At 35.8% G+C, this 21896-nt stretch overlaps 1 protein-coding gene across 1 annotated transcript in view; it reads left to right on the plus strand.

The window, feature by feature from the left end:
• The first annotated feature begins 10989 nt into the window (after window positions 1-10989).
• LOC138700005 (MFS-type transporter SLC18B1-like) overlaps window positions 10990-21896 on the plus strand; it is a 41705-nt gene continuing 30798 nt past the window's right edge. The window contains exon 1 of the mRNA XM_069826274.1: window positions 10990-11778. Within this exon, the coding sequence (XP_069682375.1) occupies window positions 11665-11778 (114 nt within the window). The 5' untranslated portion in view covers window positions 10990-11664. The remainder of the gene's footprint in view (window positions 11779-21896) is intronic.

A 21896-nucleotide genomic window follows, 5' to 3' on the forward strand; every position in this document is an offset into this window, starting at 1 on the left:
CAGTATTTGCAAGTGCAAGTGATCATTTTTCCTTGAAAATGTTCTGACTTCAAATCCCAGCAGACAAAGTAGATGACTGCGGTGTTCGAAAATATTTTAAGTACTTCTGTTCCCCTATCCATTTTCCAATATTTCTCCATAATTCACAATCACCCCCAAAAGCCCCTCAAATAGGTTACATGCGAGTAAATAGAAGCGAAGTTCAGAGAACAGCAACCTTCTATCAAAGTCTTCTATTATCTCCTGCAAAGGTTCATTTTATTAAAGGTGATATTCAGAACTGTGCAATATTCTCCAGGCTGTTGTTTTTGAGATATCTAATGTAGCTTCTATTTCACGGAGAGAAGAATGTGGTTTCTCTATAACCGTGAGCAAAACGTAAAGTTTCAAATCGTTGTCAGTGGACGGTCTACCAGGTCTTTTTATGTCTCTGACACGTCAATATTCTCTGAATTTCGATTATATGCTACTCACAGTTGACTGAGAAACAAGTGGCCGATTTGGATGAGTTTCGTTGAATTATAAAAAGCATATCTTCTCCTTTTCCTTCCAGAGGAGGGTCCGTAGGTGCAGCCTCCTTATATTGGAGTGATTTTGAAGTCCTTTGGACCGCTCTTCAAGCACGTGATTCACTGCTTGGTGTCATTGTATCGATTCTGCCACAGCATCCACTTTTGACAGGAATCCACATCTCCGCATCCTTGTGATGTTCCTCTGCAGCCTCCTCAGATCGATGACTCTATTGGCAATTCATGTGTTTGTATTCTATTGCATCCTTTAACCAGAAGGCTACGCCGCCATCGATTCCGCATCTCATCAAGACGCCATCTATCCGAGGGAGCTACACTCCCCCGGTCTACAGCGCCCCCTGCGTCTTCTTGGGATTTGTGCAGCTCCCGCAAACATTTGCCACATGTGGTGAATCCCCGAACCACGTCGACCTCTAACTATTAAGGATAATTCATGGAATTATGCAAATGAAGCCGAAATCACTCCGAGGTCCAACGCCGAAAATTATTCCGCAATTTTGCTTCAAGTGGTTGAGGAAAACACCAGAAAACCCTCCAACCAGGTAACTTGTCCCAACCAGGATTTTAACCAGATCCCGCTCGTTTCACGGTCAGGTTACGTCTTATGTCATCAAATTATATCATCATCAGGGTCTCAATTCTCTCAGTTTTTGTTAAGAAAATCTTGTTTTATGTTTATTTTATCAATAAAACTGCTTTCATAACGACTTTCAAAATAGTTCAACAATAAAATTGTTACCATAGTGACCATAACCATAGTGTTTCTGTGTACTCGTAAAAGAAATGAAATATTACATTTAAATCGTTACCATTGTACTGTATGCTAACCGTAGTGATTATGTGTACCACAAAATAATGCTGTATTGCATACAAATACACTGTTTCAGATGATATAGGGTATCATTTAAAAATGTTCTTGATGTCATCATAACTCGCAATAGTCGCAAAAAGATTTTATTTCAATAAAAATGTTGCTTTTTAATACTATTGTATGTTTGAAGAGTCCGAGCTTTTTACCAAAAATTATCTCATTCATACTTTCATAAACCGTGTATAAAACGCATAATAGACAAACAAATCATTTCACAACATACAGTGCGATCAGTTTTGCTTTCCGCCGGAGTGTTCTGCCTATGGGCGAGCGCGCAGCTCGTTAGCCAGTTAGCCAGGTCTCGGTGATTAGCGGGAGAATAAAACAATAAAACAAACCAACCATACAACAAAACACAAACAAACTTAAGAGGCGCATTACTTACCAAATTATCAAATGAGGTGTTGAAACTGCCCACCTTCATTCCCCAAACATTTTTCGCATCTCGTTAGAAAATTATTCATCACATTTTCCAGAATCCACTCACAAAACGTGCGCCTACGTATGGGGTCACCTGGCTGAAGAGCATGTGCCACATTTATTTTATACGGCTTGAATTGCAATAATTTAGTAGCCTTTTGCACAGACCCATATGAAAGTCCCACCTGTTGTACAAGACGACGAAGAGATTTTCTAGGAGATTTTTCTAAACAATTACGAATGGCATGTAATCTTTCTTCGGTGAGAACCCTACGCTCCATTTTTTGGTTTCTTAGGCTGGACACTTCTAGTTTCCTGAAATTTATGATAAAGATTATGGACTGTTTTACTGGAGTGTCTACACCCTGAAATTTTTCTTGAAATCATGTTCGAACTTCACGAGCTAATTGAGTTAGCACATATGAATCGTAAATAAAGACACGCTGTGCCGTTGTAAACTCACGAGGCATAATACACTTTATGTATACTGTCGAATTAAGAAAAGAACAACACACACTCGGGAACAGCTGCGCTGCGACATTCAGTAGGGTCAAAAAGTAAGCAAGCAGGCTTGCTACTCCCTCCAGTGCGCGGCAAACGAGTGGGGGCTTGCTCATAGGAAAAATCCCGCGCCACTGGGGAAAGCATAACTGATCGCACAGTATACTTACAGGGTGAAAAGTAATTAAACCGACATAATTCGGGAGGTTGTATGGGACACCAAAACAAACGGTTTTCTCTAATATATTTTCTTCAGAGGCTTTATTAAATCGGCAAAGAGTGTATACGTTCTTCAATTCATGACTACTCTACAAATTCATATCGTGTGCGTGACTACTTAAACAATTTCCAGGGAAGTGGATTGACAGGGGTGGTCCTGCATCTTGGTCTCCTCGATCTCCTAATTTGACCCCTCTGGTTTCTTTTTGTGTGGGGACAGATGCGTAATCTTGTTTACGCAACCCCAATTGAATCAGAGGATGCTCTGGTGGCCCGGATATTTGCTGCAGCAGGGGAAATAAACGATAATCCTGAAGTCTTTCACAGCGCTAGACAATCCATGTCCCGCCGATGTAACCTTTGTACACAGCTAAATGGAGGTATTTTTTAACATTTTTTTGCAGTGACTTTGGCATGTAAAAGTTTTTAACATCTTCTGCAGTGATTTTGGTGTGTAAACGTTTTATAAGAGACTCAAGCAATAAAGCATGGCAATGGTTTGTGTTAATTAAGATCTGGTGTCCTCGTGAAATAGTGCCTCACATCAAAAGCTGTTTGTTTTGGTGTCCCATACAATCTCCCGGAGTTTGTCGGTTTAATTACTTTTCATCCTGTATAACCCATTAGGCTATAATGCGTACAGTGTATAGGGATGATCCCGTCCAGCCCGAAAGATACCAATGCCAATGGCCTACAGAGGCTGACTAAAGATATGCAAAATATGACAAATGAAAAACCACAGCTCGTAAGAAGTCTACATATCTATGATGTCATTTGTACGATACTGAAATTTTGTCACCTGTGTTCTGTTAAAAATGACGCAACTTTCCTTAATGCTTCATTTTGTCTTACTTTTGAAGGAATAAAATGGAGGCATACGTGAACCAGTAAATAGAAGTTACGGCAAGTCAAAATAAAGCACTAAATGATAGCATAGTGCCACGGTATCTCAGACTCAAGGGGAATATGAACAATTTTCTATCTCAGTACAAGACAGATTGACTGGATTAAAACTGTAACAATTGGACGTTAAATTCATGTCATATGCTTATCGCAATGTATAATTTTGCTGCGGATGCGTAAATCGCACATTAATCATATTTCTGTGCCTTAACGATGTTTTAATAAATCTACACACTTCTAAAGGATAAGTAAGCAATTTCTTGGCCCTAATCGACCTCCAAGAAGAAAACTGACGCCTGCTGTAATTGAGCAATTATAAATAAAAAAGTTAGTTACTATGGATACATTAAAAACTTGAAAATCGTGCGTAACATATGTTAAAACAGTATCGCTGTTTGCAATAAAACTGATCGAAAAAATTTTAGAACAATGTTGATAAAACCAGTGTATTACATTTAGCTCAAATATTAATGTGCGGTTTTTCCTTTCGTGTTAAATTTAATGGACTTGATCTCAAAAATATACCGGACGGAAGTAATATGACTGTGCTGATTTTAATAGCTTATTTCTTGGATAGAATGCAAAAAAATTTCCGATATAATATTAATCTAAAATTAATAATTTAAGGGTTCAGAACCGTAATAAGCCAGCGCCATTTACAAAAACCCTATAAAACAAGGGTTAAAATGAAATTATTACCATAATTCAATGGAAACATATAGCAAGTAATATAAAGTATACACATTAAAACTAAATGATTTGTCAGTCTTCATTAAACTATGGTATTCATTTAACTTTAACCCTTGCTTTCTCCGTTTTTAATAAATGGCGCTTTTCCCACTATGGCTCTGAACCCTTCAATTTTCTCAGTAAAAAAATCTCCTAAATGGTAACACTATTTCTTTCGATAAATACTGTTCGTAGATTCTGATTTTTACTCTTAACCTAAGAAAACTGATCCTTTGTAGTTTTTCAATAAAATGTAGATACGGTTTTCTTGAAAATTTAATAAAAAGGTTTAAGCGTATCGTTATTTCCTGCCATTAGGAAGTCTGATAATCCTACTGCGGTGACCAAGGGACGGAACTCTGCTATGCAGACCAAGTGCGTGTGTGTTTTCTTCGGTGAACCAGTGATGCACTGTTGTCAAATTACGCAGATTTTCAGCTTAATTTTATAATTAACCATGCACTTAATTACAAAAAGCATAATAGGTTTTTCATTTATTTTAATGCATTCACTAATTAAAGGAGGAAACAAATAATTTGCAACCATATCTTATTGAAGGATTACCAGTAGAAAGTTACAAAGTATATTACCTGCTATTAAAAAGAAAGTAAATCGTAATATTCTACGTATTAAAGATTAAATGTAAATTAAGGACAATCATTTTCAATACACTCGACTTTTGAAAATATTAATCCCCCCCCCCCTATTTTTTAGTCATGTACGCCAATGCTCTTAGCTTTGTCTTGTAACTACTTTTCCTTTGCTCAGAAATGTATTTTTCGTCACATAATCATGAAAATGAGAGCTTACCCTAAGTTGTACAGTATTTAAATAGACACAGTGGACCATATCGTTTGTACGCGTGTCTGATTGTGTGCTTTATCTGACATCCTATCATCTGTCACTGACAGAAGGCAGTTCAATGAGAGGATTCAACGATAGTTGCTGCAATTTGGAATATTCCTATCAACGTTATTCAAAATTTCCATTATTCTTCAAAGTCACTGACCGCCACACTGGCCCATACGACCCCTTTAGCAGATAAGTCTATCCTTTGTCATGAAACAGGATGCAGGAAGTAGACTTTTTCGAAATTAACTTATCAAATTAATTATTTAAAATTCCGATGAACTAAAAAAACTCAAGAGAAGAATACACCATTGCATAACTTTATAATACATACAGCTTTGCAATAATAGTAATAATGATAATAATAATAATAATAATAATAATAATAATAATAATAATCCAGCATACCACACTGATATTTATTTAGGCACATTCTCATGCACACCAGCATGTCCAGGTTCCATGTACACATGAAAAATGCCCCTAGACCAGCCTTCTCCGCACGTCACCAACAAGTGAGCGAAAAAAGTATTAGCCTATGAACATGATAATGGAATGGAAATCTTCCTATCATGTGGAAGAGGGAAACCTAAGAAAACCCAACAACGACCTTGTCTGCCACAAGTGTCACTATGAACTTTTCGGCAATTTCCTAGAATCACTCGTGTGATATTGTGGCAGACAAGGTCTTAATTGAGGTTCTTCTCGAGATTCTCCCTTTCTCCACGTTAGGTATCAATATCATTCCGACTTATATCCATTCCATAACAATGTTTAACAGTCATTTTGCTCCAGACATAAAACTTACAAATTCGACCACCCATTACAAGTAGGCGACCATATTGGAAGCACTTGTAGAAACGGAAATTATTTTATTGCCCTTTTACAGTCTATTTGGAGGGGGTGAAACAGGTTCTTGGTATGAATTCGCTTGAGTTTACCTGATTTTACTTGAGATGTGCATTTCTTTCACTGTGAGCTTTAATGGCATTACTATAGTTTATATTTTGCAATAGATCACCCTGTCAAAACCACTTCTAGAAGCGGAAATTGTTTCATTGTCCTTTTCGGTTTCCATTTGGATGGGGAGAAACAGGTTCGCAGTATGAAATCGCTTCAGTTTACCAGGAGATTTCCTTGGTTTAGTATTGTGTGTAAGACGTGTATTTCTTTAAAGTGTGTTTTAATGATAATTAATAGTTCATGTTCTACAGGATAAGTGCAAAATGTCTCGTAAGTCTGTTAACAAAACCGACAGTTTCTGCTATATTTGTGGTGAGTTCGTTCTAGTTAAACAAAAATGCAAATTCACTTCATTAACTCAAAAAGCATACGAATTATCTTTCTGGTGCAAAGTAGGCGATTTTGATAAAAAAAATGGGCCCGTAATACTTATTGTAAAACTTGTACCTCAAATTTACAATACTGGTTAAAGGGGAAAATCGAGCCATGAGGTTTGCCGTACCAACGATTTGGAGGGAACCAACAAATCATAATACAGACTGTTTTTTACTGATCTCTGTTATTCTGTCTTTATAAATTAGCTATGTCTATAATTTGTAATTTGGCATGTATGAAGGACACAATGCTGGTTTACGATTCCGTCTTGGTCATAATTTATTCATTGCCAATGTGATTTTCTGTGTTATCTCACATGGAGTTCCGTCATCATGCTGATCCAGCGTTATTAGAATCCTGCCGAATGTGTATCTAGATCAGGCATGTCAATTGATGCCCACAGGAGCAAGCGCGCGCTTTAGAGCCCAGGAGAGCCTGAGCGCTTTACAGCGGAAAGGAAAGAGACAGACGAAAGAGGTGGTATACGCCGCTTGGTCGAGCTATATTCAGGGATGGCCAGCATTGATTCAATAGATAAAGGGAAGAGAACTTTTTAAAACTGCATGACGGCGTCTTGCCATCCTAACGGCAAAGACCAGCCAACTCCTCCTCGCCCCGTTCCGTGATCACTTGATCAATCTCAGCCCCCCTCGCGTATGTGGTACCTAAGAGGTTACGTCCAATTTCGGCTTCCCCTTCAAAATTTTCTAGAGCTCCTTCAGGGGAGCAGCGTAACCCGGAGTGAGACTAGTGGCCAACAGGCTTGGAGCTCACATATTTAGTTTTGTACAGCCCCCAACCCCTTGCAAGGACACGTTTTGCGTACCTTTTAAATTTTCCTCCCACTTCTTCGATTTTTCGATTTTTCGATTAAAACTGTATCCATGTTAATTTTTAGATTTGCCTGAGAAGTATAAGTGCATTATAAAAATGTAAGTTTTCATTTTAATGCTCATTTTTCACAAGTTTGATTTTTTATTCAAAAGAAATATTTTCTCAACTTTTCGTATAGAAAAGTGAAATTTTCAGGTATAGGCCTATTTATTTAGTAGCCTTACAGAATGTTTTCGTAAATCTAATATACCGTATATACGTATTACTGAAGATAGTGTATTGAAAATCTTGAAAATATTCGCATGGAAATTGTTTGTAAGGAAATGAATTAACAAATCAACTACTGTTACATCATAAACAAAAGATACGTGCCGTCCACACCTGTGGAGTAACGGTCAGCGCGTCTGGCCGCGAAACCAGGTGGTCCGGGTTCGCGTTCGAATCCCGGTCGGGGCAAGTTACCTGCTTGAGGTTTTTTCCGGGGTTTTCCCTCAACCCAATACGAGCAAATGCTGGGTAACTTTCGGTGCTGGACCCCGGACTCATTTCACTGGAATTATCACCTACATTTCATTCAGACGCTAAATAACCTAGACGTTGACAAAGCGTCGTAAAATAACCCAATAAAATAAAAAAAAAGATACGTGCCCATGTGTTGTAAAAATGTCAGCTGTATAGCTTCAGCAGATTTCGAGAAAATAATTTAATATTCTGATGATAGGAAGTTGCTCACAAATATCACCTTAAAAGCATAATGCGATAAGAGTATTGATATGTAGGTAATATTAGTTACATTTAAAACAGATACAGTACCTAGGTAACTTTGCTTTGTACTGTAATATTGTTTTGATTAGTTTATTGATTACTTTTGTAAGGCTAAAGATACCATCAATATAAATTCCAACTTATCATGTCATACTCAATCTCTTTCTTTGGAATATCACTTTCTTTATGAATGATGTGTTTCATCCACTTAATACAGTATACTATTATACTACTATGGAATTTAAGTGAATATTCCTTCTTAACTCTCTATTATGTTATTAAGATTTAAAACACAAGTCCAATATTAAGAAATCAGTGTTAGAACTTTTGTTTTACAGACAATATAGATAATATTAAACAGAAAGAAGCCGTATAAAAATAACGACATAAAATTTCTCGTTCCGTTTGAAGTTTGTGCACCACTGTTTTCTTAATCCAACAGGTTGCTTATTCATATACACAACCCTTCCTCTTTCCATACTTAGCGCTTGCTGCCCGCGCACGTCGCCAAGGTCAGAAAAATGCGCTTGCTTTGACATCACTGATCTAGATTGTAAGCAGTGACGTATTCTGGAATAATGACATGGGCTATCACTGCCAGGAAAAACCAGATAGGCCTAATAAACTAACACGTAAATATATAATTGCTAAAAATTTGATTAAAAAAGCCATCTATACAGCAATCAATACAATATTTAACTATTAATACATTTTGATTTATCTGTTTTTTCGATACAAGAACTCCAGCCGTCTTTCCTTGCGAGCGATTTTTGAGAGAACTCCATAAGAGAATATAACACTTTAAGTTTGTTTTTGAAACGCACAAGCCCAAAATATAAGAATTAAGGTTCTTTAAGTTCAGAAAATATATCAATAGGAAAGTCTGCATCACAACTTTCCAAATTCTTACAATTTAAAAATGCCACAAACTTCAAGTGTTTCTGAGATTAAAATATTAACTTAGTTTGTACGCCATAACAGTGTCCAAACTTCACAAAATATTCTTGAATACATGGCACGAATATCTTCTTCATTAGAGTTTCTCCTTTTAGACCTTGGCTCTTCTCCCGCTTTCAGATCATCACTGATTACATTAAAATACTCCTTCTCTTTACTTTGCACTTAATGATTCGGAGTAGGCTTAGGTCTTCCACTCTTTACGATTACAAGTTTGTCTTTAGCTGAGAAAAAGGATTATCTAGTGACTGTTTCGCTTTGTATGATTCAGACATTGAATATTTATCTAACTACTATTAAACAAAAACATTAGAAATATATTGTCCGATTGTCACTATAATAAAGAAAACTGCATATGTTTTAACGCTTGCAACAGCATGCTTTCCTTCCTAACATCATAACAATAACACGTGATCCGTAGCTTTTACAACCTATATGCGTAATGGATTACGTGAATATTGTATTTAGGACATCCACACCCTGTGTTAGATATCTTTATTACGGAATAATTAAAAGTCGTTATTTTTCATTCTTCGTTGCGCAGTTCTCTGTAGTATCACTGCTAAGGTTGCCAACTTTTTTTTTAAGAAAATACGGGAGACTAAGGTATTGACAAAATTTTACATAGAGAATGGACAAGTTATTCAATTCAGTTACTAAAAAACAATTTTATTCTACACTTCGGCAGCTAGGCTTAAAGTAAGAGTATTTTGAGACAAATTTTGTCTCGCGTAATAGTTAAAGTCGACTGATGTGATTAAATGTGTCGTGCTCATGTTTCGAACATCTGTCCAATTATTGTTCATGAGATGAAACACTCTCTTTGAATGAGCATTACTATGGTATGCTTAGAACAAAACTAGCCAGTTTTTCCAAATTTATAACATTAACACTATTTGAGCACTAAAACCCATTCTTGGCAAGCATTACGTTCTATAAAAACTCCACATTTTAACGCATCTCTTGAGCAATAAAATTCATCATTCACGGCAAAATCAAATGTTTAGAATTAGAATTTTTACATTATGCAAAAATAGGGGAACAATGGTCAAAGAGAAGAAAAATACGGACGCCGGGAGACTGTTAAAAATTAGGGACAAATACGAGAGATCCCGGGAAATACGGGGGGGGTTGGCAACCCTAGCCACTGTCCACAATCGATCCGTACGTCCGGAGCGGCTCGGAGCCGGGTTGAGGCCGCGATTCGAGAAACCGAAGCCTTGAGGTACTATTTCCTGCTCTCTCCACTCCTTACTCCGCCACTGTCGCACGAATTGTTCTTGTTGAGAGAGCCGCGGTACAGCCATCCGAAGCCTTCTTTTTGGAACTGAATATAATCTGCGATTTGTATTGCGCGCGAAATTTATGAAGTAGTTGCACATGAAAAGCGTGTATAAAATTATAAATTATAAATAATTTTGGTTTTCCCTTACTCTTCATTTGGACGTCGGCTTCGTTGATAGCCTTGATAGCCTACAATATACATCACTGATTGTAAAGTTTAAATTTTCTAAGTGTGAAGCCAATTTCTGACAAGGATAAAATTCATGAAAGATAAACACATTTCAACGACATTACTTTTAAGTACAAGTCTCACTGATCATTATAAAATCTGGGTATTTAAATCAAGAGAAACATTACTACTCTCTTGATAATATTAGGCCTACTTCTTTTTCCAATTAAACGGGACTTGAAATACAGTTAGAAGTTAATTTTTGTTCATGATTAATTAATTTCAAATAACAATGTGTTTCGTGGTAAAAGCAACATTAATCCTGATGCAACATTGGTAGCTCTTTCAGATACTTATAAAGAAATCAGTGTGATAAGAGAGGAAAAGCCGGTCCAACCGGCGTCGACTGTCGTCTGTTATCGGCAATAAATGAGCGGAGGACCGTAAACATAGAACTACATAAAAAGAATAAGAAAAGAGTGACGACCAAATGATAAGGTCACAAGCGAGAATCTGACCCGAAACGTTGTGACCTCAACAATTCTATTCCCCCACCCACAAACTCCTACTAAGTATTATTTTCAGAGAGGCACGATCATAGCCATAAGTAACAATTAACCAATCAGAAGCTTCATTTATAAGGGAGTGTAACCCTGTGCCTTCAGACATTAAGGGTGTGTTGTCTTCTCCACTCTCCCCACTCCTAGTCACAGTACCAAAGTCCTTCAATAGTAAACTAGATAGGGTTGTCGAGCGGAATCAATTTGGTATAGTCGTAGAGAAGAGTCTCCGAGGGGTGGACGTGCTTGAATATTTGAAGAACTGTCGCGGCGGAGGACTTTATACTGTTGATATTGTGCCTGTGGAAGTTCGAGAAGACGCACAGCCTGTGTCTAACGTAGACTTTGTATGTGATTGGTGACATGGCTGCAAGCTACTTCTGAAAACAGGGAAAGTGAATTGAAAAATTAACTTGGACTTCGTGTATTCTATGGCGAGGACTAGAAATAGATTCTTTGAAGAATATAGAATTAGTTTTGTTCTTTGACAGTGAATAAAGACTCATAAAGAATAAATTAAAAGACATACAAAATTATTCCAGAGTATTTATGTTAATTTAAAGACAGCTTTAGACGTAATGAAGAGATATTAAATCCGTATTCTTACAAAAAGGACTAATATAGTATATATTAAGAAGTACGTTAATCTAGACTCTAAACAAAAGCTAAACAAGCTTAGTCCAGAAGCCACAGTAACAGTACTACAAGAAGCGTATAAAATCACGTCTGGTAATAATGCCCATGAAAGATTTCTCCAAGAGACAATGGCTGACGCTGATCGTATTCAGCATTGCTGATTTTTGCAATGCCATCTGCGTATCTCTACAAGCGCCATTCTATCCAAAAGAGGTAAGCAAAAATATTCTTATTAATTTAAACAAAACGTTTGAAAATGTGTGTCCTGTATAAAATGATATAATTTATTTATATTCTGATCTTCAAAGAGACAAATCTGTGATGATTTTCAAGTAGATAATATGTTAGGTGAAACTTTGGTATCTTCCCACACTACATAATTTCTCGGACTCATATCACTTAAATAATCCCCCCAACTAACCCACTAACCTTGTCATATACCTCGGCATAGGCTATGTCGCTTAGGTATCTCCTCTTTTAACCCATCTAACCCCAAAAGAAACTTAAATCAGACGTCAGTCCCGTGTGTAGTGTGGGGGCAATATCGAAGCTTGGCCATATTTTAATATAACTTTCAGTTCAGTTGAATTAGATTTTTAGTTTTTCTCAAATTGGTGATATAATTTTAGATTAAATTTCCATTCATACGTATAAATAAATCGAACATAAGTGAAAATGTACTGTAAGTGAAGAATTCTCAATCGATTGCTAATAATAACTCTGAAACGACGTGATATAAAGCGAAATATTTCTTTGCTTAAGTACAAAAATGGGCGATCATTTCCAAGGAAAGATCTTTTCTTTCCCTTACCATCATTTCTATACTGTCATCCCTTCATTTCAGTGTCTTTCCTTGAGATTTGAGAAGATTAGGTCAAAGAATCGCGATCTTCTCTTCGAAATTACCTAATGAATTAAAACTGAAACGGAAGTATGGCTGTGAAAAGAATATATAAGATATTTATGTATTAATAAGATAATTCACAATAGATTAATTTATTGGAGTGTGTTCCTCGATATAGGGATGGAAGTTGGAGGCCATTAGTTGAGATAAATGGTTTAACAGCCTACATTAGACACACGTAATTCTAAATCGTTTGTTTTTCCCTTAATTTTCCCCAAAAAAAAATTGCTGGACTAAACATAAATTTCTTTTTGTCTGTTGCTTTTACAGTAAATTAGTTAAACTAAATAATTAATTTGTTTCTAATGTTGTATGATATGACATACTAATGAAAATAAGTCCATTCTAATTTCTTGAACCTTTCTTGAAAAATTGTAAACTTCAAACTTATGAACTGGTGTCATTAGTATTTTCCTTGTTATAGGTAATTCGTTATCTCGTGAAACCAAATGCTTGTATGCGCCGTAGCAAGCAGTAAGAACCTTATGGGAGGTAAGCGTAGGGAGGGGGAAACCTTCTCAGTCCACTTTCTTCTTCCTCTGACGCGCAGAAATATTTCACGAAATAACGAATAACCTATACAAGCGTACTGATTCTACAGCGTTATGTTACAATGGATCGGCTTAGGCTCAAGTTAGAGATTTCTTGAAGTTTAATGACCTTTTTATTTTTGATCACAAATTGAAAGCATATATATTTCTTTCAGCGTTCTATGCCAATTATCCTGTAATAATAAGCACGCTGAAGCATACGGATAAGTGAGCGATTACTTCTCTTACGTGTTCGGACGTTAATATTACATAAACATGACAGTAGGCGGTCGCCGCATTATTAGTTTCACTTAACTACACATTCAATATTTTCCGTCCTTATAAGGATATGAACTCACTCCTGTGCATTAGTTTCTAATTTTGGAAATAATATTCATTAAGACACCATCGTATGAAACCGCATGCCACAGAAATTATGTTATTATCGTATTTGGCGAGATGAGGCCGAGAATTCGCCAAAGATTACCCGACATTCACCTTATGGTTGGGGAAAACCTCGGAAAAAATCCAACCAGGTAATCAGCCCAAGCGGGGATCGAACCCGCGCCGGAGCGCAACTTCAGACCGGCAGGCAAGCGCCTCAACGGACGGAGCCACGCCGGTGGCTATTATATTGTTAATCAATAAATTTATAAATAAACTCATTATAAATTTCAGTAAAATATAATAATATAGACGTACGGTGGCGCCAACTTTTTTAAAACACTGGATGGGCTCAAACATTTGAGCTATAAGTTAAATAAATCTCATAAGTGGAGGGCGGATTTATATGCACTAAAACTAGTGAATATATGCATGCATATATGCAGTAAAAACGTTGGAAATATGCTCTAAAAATTGAGAAATATGCACCAAAAAAAGTATTGATTTTCAATGAAATTCACAATTTTCTCATAAATTTATTCCAGTAATAAATGCAATGAACTAATGATAAAAATGGAATGATGTCATTCTTTCATTCAATTTATTTCGTAATTAATTAAATTATAATTAGGTCTCCTTACATAATTCTCATTAGTCAAGTGCTCATGTCATTACTTCAATATCTCCCCACTACACACGAGAGCGAAAACGTACTTAAATCATTCAAACAATAACTCGTTGTTCAAACCTTTTCACATTTCTCGGTCTCACGTCACTTAAATATCCCTTCAACTAACTCACTAACCTTCCCACATACCTCGGTCTCGCATCACTTACCATCCCTTCATTTAACCCATCTAGCCCATAACGAAACGTAAATCAGACGTCAGTCCCGTTACTCACATCCACCACCGTAATAAACCATTCTCGAACAGCACAGCAATCAAATAAAATTCTGAAGTCCACTCAGGCCAAAATAAAAAAAAAAAAATACTTATACAAACATCGAAAACTTGAACATTCAAATACACTGCCTACTAAGCCAACAGACGTCTATCCTATAACACAACAATGAATAACTAATGTCGTAACACAACATACGTAAACGGTCAACATCAAAGACATCACATAAGAAAATAGTTCCAACGTTTTGTATAGGAATGTATACTACACCCCTAGTTTTTGCTAATATAAAATAAGGCTCTCTGGTAATTCAGTAGGAAACGTTGCTCAATATGACTGACATCAATTACATCATCGAGGATCAGTGACAGGTTAGTTTGGTTTGTTGAGGCGTTTGGCATGCCTTGCATATTATAAGGTTTTGGTAAGTATGATGATGTCCACCATAATGAGCAACATTTTCTACCGAATTACCGGTTCTTTCTTTCACTTCACTTAATTCAACTAAATGATTCCATGACTCTATTAACCGCAGAAATGCAACAGCAATTTAATGCCTATGTTGCTTTTCCTGTGCTTGAAAAAACGCAAGTAAAACACAATGAGTTGCGTTTCAAAACAGACTATCTTAAAGAAGCAATTAATTTTTAATAACACGTTGGTCTTAATCACGTCGGTGTAATTATTTACCAAAATTTAATATTTTACAATTCATGTTGATTTCCAGATACGCCAATATACATATGTACAGGGTGATTCACGAGGATTTACCGTCCTTTACGGAGCTTATTTCCGAAGACATTCTGAGCAAAAAAGTCATATAAACATGGGTCCTATTCTCAATATTTACAGAATTGCGTTTCGTTATTGGAACGCATTGCTGTGAACGCGTGATCTTGGTCAGCGTGCAGTCAGTAACCAGCGCGACAACTATGGAAATCAAAGATAGCCGTATGCAGTTACGTAGCGCGACGAGTGCCGTTCACAAGCGTGCGGCCAAATGTAGGCCTACTCAAGCGGACGGCGACATTTTTTTTAATGTGTTGTAAACTCTCCAAGACTGTAAATTAGGATGCAAAATTGAACTGCAAATAATTAAGTCGGCGGAAGTGGTGTCATTTGTAATAATTGTTGTGATAAGTGCGTAAGAATAATGTAATTTTCTAGTTACAAGTAGAAAAAAGATGCCTATACGAAGCAACTAAGGAGTTCACAGCACATTTTTAGCTTCATAATACTTGTCAATTAAAGAAATGATAGTTCTGAATGGTTCATTCTCTATTTGTAGTATTCTTTTACCTTCAAACTAAAGAAAAAACGTATTTTACAAACAACTTTAAATTAGTGTAACTCTGAAAATATTGAGAATAGGAACTATATTTATATGACATTTTTTGCTAAAAATTACTTCAGAAATAAGCTCCGTAAAGGACTGTAAATCCTCGTGAATAACCCTGTATATTGGAAAAATTATGTTCTATATCATTAAGAGCTATAACTCTAGAGAAATTACGTCTAATGTACGAAAAATATTACTTAATTATTAAAAGGTAGCATTTATTAATCAAATAGAAATTAACGTATTTTTTTATGAATTTAGCCCAAGTCATAGATTAGAATTGTTTTTACTCTTATTTATGAATGCCAGATTTTATATTATATTAGCATGACGCCTTTCATCTCAGATACCATCTGCTACCATAATATTATGTAATTAGCCTAGTATACATGTCTTATACGGTATTTCACATGAAATTTTCATTAGTGATTGCTAGGGCAAGGCATTTAATGACCTATAAATTGGTAAAAAATGCAAAATAAAAAATGCATTTATGACCTAAAAATACAAAAAATGACCTAAAAAAACAAAAAAAATGACCAATAAAAAGTAAAGCATTGCCAATGAAAATACTTTTAATTACGTTAAGTACTCACTTGATTATTGAACTACATAAAATTAAAAAAATACATGTTACAGTACCTTTTATTGCAGAAAATTCATTTCAAGTGCACTTTTACAACAATTTTGAATTGCAGTTAACAATCAAAACTTGGCGGAGATTTTCAAACAAAAATGATTGTCTATTGTCTGCTAGTACCGACTTATAAATGGAAAAGCTTCTCTCTACTTCAACGGAAACAATTGGAACAAACTGAAAGCAAGCAATATCTCCTGGATTTAACTCACAGTCAGGAAAAGAAAAATTTTCACCAGACAAAGCTCTGCCAATTGAACACAATGTTGTGTTGTCTTGCTTAGACAGTTTTTCATTTTCATTGACACTGCACCACCCACTTTACCACATGCACGGCTCAAATCATTCACCACTTTATCCACTATTTGTAGCTGTTCCACTAATGTCACTTGGGATTTTTCCAGTGCAGTTATGACATCAGGAAGGAATCCAAAATTAGTATTTATGTAAGAAAGTTTACCAGCAATTTCTTTATTAGCTAACAGTTCTTGCGCCTTTTTTATTGACACTGACTCACCATTATCAAAAGAATCAACCACTTTCTTCACAACATCGAAATTCTTGCAATAATAACTGCAAGCTTGGAGCCATGTTCTCCATCTAGTCAAAACAGGTGAAAATGGCAATTGGATTTCTGGAGCTTCTGTTTTGAATGCTGAAATTCGAGAGAGGGCTTTCAAGAATACTTTCTTCACGCATCCAATTAATTTATCCACTTCAGGAAAATTTGCACGTACTTCTTCTGCGACCCGGTGCAATGCATGTGCTAAACACGTCACATGTACCATTTTTGGGTACAGTGCACTTAAAGAAGCAGCTGCTTTCATCATGTAGGGTGCTGCATCTGTTATAAAAAGCAAGACACTGGAATTTCGAATCCCATCAGGCCAAAGTATTCTCAATGCATGGTCAAATACTAAGCTGATCGTTGAGTAGTTGACTTTGTCTAGCTGCTCACAATGTAGTAGAAATTGTTCTCCAGGGCTGTGTGCTTCTAAAACTCCAACAATAACATTAGCTACATAACGGCCCATAGAGTCTGTTGTCTCGTCAATGGATACTAATACATTTCTTTCTCCAATCATTTCTCTTATTTTTTTCAAAGTTTTATCATAGCACCGAGCTATGTATGTTCTTCTCAATGTTCTGGGATCTGGAATTAATTTTCCGGTCTCCTCTCCTAAGAAAGTTCGCAGCTTAGGATGATTCAGTTTGTGAAGTGGAATATCAGCCGATAGAAAAGCTTCACATAGTTTCTCACAAAATGGCGAAAACGTTGAACACGTATCCCCCAGAAGCATTTGCTGTAAGTTTACACTGGATTTATTTTCAAGTCTCTGCAGGCCACGTTTATGTTTGTCCCGTGACATGTGTTGTTCTATCGTAAACTTTTTTTCAGCAGCTACTCTTACATCGCAGATCTTGCAGAATAAAATACGACCGTCCGTTGAAAAAATATTTTCTCCATATTTTGAAACAAATGCCTTTAATTTAACACTAGCAGTTTCCTTTACTTTAGGCATTTTGCTCTTGACTTGTTCACACAGACGACTAGAAACAACTGACCACCTCAATTAACAGCATAACAATGCCAGTTTACCTGGAGAAAGGAATCTCTGTGGGAGTGTGGGTAAATTCCTAGAAGTGGGCAAGTTCATTATGCCTTGAAAAATAGGGGTACAAGCTAGCATACGCTCTAAGAATTTGAATAAAATTCCTAGAAGTGGGCAAGTTCATTATGCACATACCTTGAAAAATAGGGGTAGAAGCTAGCAAACATCTACTTAATTCCAAGAAATTGTACTGACAAGGAAAATACTGAATTATAATAAAAATCTCAAATCAAATACAAATAATGTCACAGACTTCCTGAAAAGTGTAAAAAATGCTCAAAATGACCTAAAAATTGCTAAAAAATGACATATCCGTAAAAAACTTAAGAAAATGCAAAAAAATGCCCTAACGAATTGCTTTTATTTAACCCAGTTTTTAATGTCATACATTTCCATATATGCTAGCAATGTTTAAACCTTCATAAGAAAAAGATGCAAAATCATTAATTGCCTTGCCCTAGTGATTGCTAACAAATTAGCCGGTTTCTTTTTATAAGGGTGTTAAAAAGCATTCAATATTTTGAGAGGTGATAATATTCATCAGTAAACAAAAGGGCAACAAGATGTGAATCCCTAAGACATAGGGAGAAGAATGCGTTACGTGAATGGACATCGCATTGAGCACCTCATTTGATTTTGAAAAGTATTCATATCTCGAAAGATATTAATTTTAGAACTCATGTTTATTAGACTTTTTCTTCTTGTTTTGGTGAATACTATCACCTCTCAAAATATTGAATACTTTTCTTTAACACCCTGTATACTATACTGTACTCAACGAAGTGGAGTAATTTGCACATATTGTATTATTTCCACGTATGTAGCTCAGTACTAGCGCACAAGTCTTCATTAAAATTGCCATAGTTCGATTCCTGGCCTGGTCTTGATGGAAAAAGATGTTGCAGAAGGGTACCCCCGTTTCCGTCTTTCATTCAATCAATAAACTCCATCTTAACCCCAAATTTATCACCCGGAATAGAAAAAATGGCCTGAAATGAATTTCTGGAGGGAGTACGGATTTCCGATATTGATGCAGGTTCTAAGAGCTTGGGGCTGGGGTTTATCAGATACTATACACTTGGAGATAGCGTCTGGCTGTGTAAAAGGCTGAGGCAGGATAATCCCTTGTCAGCTTCGGATTCACGAATCCAGGCAATCTTTCGGACTGAAAGTATCATCGCATATACATAAGGTGTAACTCCAAGTCCAAGGATCCATTGCAAGTTCTGTCCTCGAAAAGCCAGCCAGCGTGGTGTTATTAACAAGCCACTCAACCTACAGTGTGCAAAGAACAAGAAATTACAGCTCAGAACATCATAAATAATATTTTATGATAATGTTGTTTTGTCTGTAAATATAGAAGACGTGGACCTCGGTAACAACCTTTCAACCTCGGAGACATGATATAGGACAATACTTGAACTCTGTTTGTTGGAAGAGTTGGCCGTAGTATTTTATCTTCGTAAACTTAATGTAGTTGTACCATTTTCGATAGGCTAGAACGGCGAATTTCTAGGTTATAAACCCAGATTAAAATTCGGAAACTGAAGTAAAGTGTGTGGTGCATAAATACAGCGTTAAAGTAGATTTATTTTTCTCTGCCAACACTCGCTTCCTTCATAATTTAATCTTTTGGCTATAATTCATAATTATTTTTAATCGTCGGTGCAGTAGTTAATAGGGATTTCTGTATCGTACAAACTAAAAAAAAAAAAAAAAAAATTCCATGACATTCCTACGGTGCAAGTATCTATTGAAATTCCAGCAGTCGACTCGACACTCAGATACAAAATATAAACCAATCAATCGATCGTATTTTTAAAATTTGCCGGACGGGGCTTTATTAATTGACATTTTTTTCTATTGTCATTTAACAATGATTAAATTACTACTATTTTTCATCTGAACTAATTGCAGAAAGAACGAAATATTTGGAAGAAATTATGCCAAACTATATTTGTCCACCATAAGTCCTACGGGATCATAACCCATTTACCTCGGTGAGAAGTCAACTGTTGGCCTAATTACAAATAATGTAAACTAGAGGAGAAATTTGATCTAGTCGGAGGTATTGATGCAGTCGGAGGTATTGATGCGATCAAAAAATGTGAGGATGAGATCAATTAGTGTAACTGAAGTGGAACTGAGAATAAGATAGAGGAATAAGTAGTGAAGTATTAAGAAAAAGATTAGTAGAATAAAACAGTGAGAAGAGGGTTTCATGTAATACAGATAGGAAGAATATTGGAAGTGGAAGAGATAGAAAGCGAGTGCAAATAGTGACAGCGAATCGTAAAAGTTATCCAATAAGTGAAAAAGTGATAAGTGATTTGAACAAGTAATAGCAAGAAGTATTACAAATATTAGAACATGGGAACAATAAATGAGACAAATAATATAGCACGGTAATGCAGAAAAATTATTGAATATTAGTCGGAGAAAAAAAGTGTTTAAGATAAACGGAAAGTTAGGGGTAATGGTAATGAAAGATGACAATGCTAGTAGAGATGGATGAGTAGATTGTAGCCGAGGATGTTTGTAAACAAGAGTAAGGTAGACAGTATTGCATAGTATTCGAGAATGGGATTGAGGGAAGCTAAGGAAGGTGGTGAAGAGTTGAAAATACTATATAACAGAAGGGATGGAGAGAGAAAACAGACTGAAATAGGGCTTAATTTTAATTAGAAGATATGGGAGATATAGATGATAGGAGAAATATTTTAAGATATGTGATTGAATTGTAATCAAGTGTAGTGGTGGACCGTATGCAGAAATGTGAGGGAAATCATTACCTGAAAAGCCATATGATGATAATAAATATGAATATGAATATGAATTACAAATCGTCGTTGTTCCTGCAATAACTCCTATGGGACATATTTCTCGATTTTCAGTTTTTTGCACTATTAAATAACTTAAATAGCAATACAACGAATAATAATATCTTCCATATGTAATTATATTTCTTTGTTTCGAAAATGTAAGAATTAAGTCTCCTATGTACGGCTGCTATAGGATTAAAAATTTTAAAGGCTATTTTGCACATAGGAGTTATTGCAGGAACAACGACGAAATAATAAAAATGCAAAATCTGCTTAGACCTTCTCCTCAGATTGGCATGTGTTCACTTGAAACTAAATAAAATTGTTACTGAATAATGCAAAAGATCTAACGAATCAATTCTAGACACTTCCAAATTCAAGGGCCTCATATATCGCATACCTAGAATAATATTGTCGTAAGTTTGAAAAATTGAATTTTGAGTTACAGGCAGTTTTGTAATCTTTATTTAATCTTCTACGAAACAGTAGAACTGTCGTATCTCTACGTTCAAGAGCAACGTCTGCAGGACTCGTACTGATGGTAATCCTGTGTTTTCATGAGACTCTGAAATGTTTATCTTTCATTTACTCAGAATTAACTTTTGGTAGTTACGACAATATTATTTTAAGGATGCGATATGTCAATTAACTTCAAGACTCAGGCAAAGAGAAAAGGTAGTTGATTGTCATGTACTTTCGATACACGAATGACGTACGATTCAGTAAAAGGGAAAAAGTAATAGACCGTCTTGTGCTCTCGAAACACTGTATGCTCAAAATATGTGCATTCATCGCACGAAATCGAAGGAACCAACCTTATTTAGAAAATTAATATCATGATGATAATTATTATGACGAGCAATATGCTAATGCAGAAGACAATATTGTTGTGTTGATCAATGCTCATCCTTGAATATTCTGGCGAAAAACCATGTAGACAGTAAAACTAACAAACATTTGTAGCTAAAAATTCACTGAACATACACTGAGTTCATTAAAACTTGTGGAATCGGAATTCATAAAAAGATATATCATAAAGTTATTATTATTATAATTATTATTATTATTATTATTATTATTATTATTATTATTATTATTATGACTTCGTATACAAACTGTGGTGGATTAGATTAGTCATAAGAATTGCTTCAATTGGTCCATTAGGCATCACTTTCTAACCTCAAAAGAGCGGCGTTAAT

Source organism: Periplaneta americana, chromosome 5 (genome assembly GCF_040183065.1).
Source record: "Periplaneta americana isolate PAMFEO1 chromosome 5, P.americana_PAMFEO1_priV1, whole genome shotgun sequence".
In the NCBI taxonomy this organism is placed as follows: Eukaryota; Metazoa; Arthropoda; class Insecta; order Blattodea; family Blattidae; genus Periplaneta; species Periplaneta americana.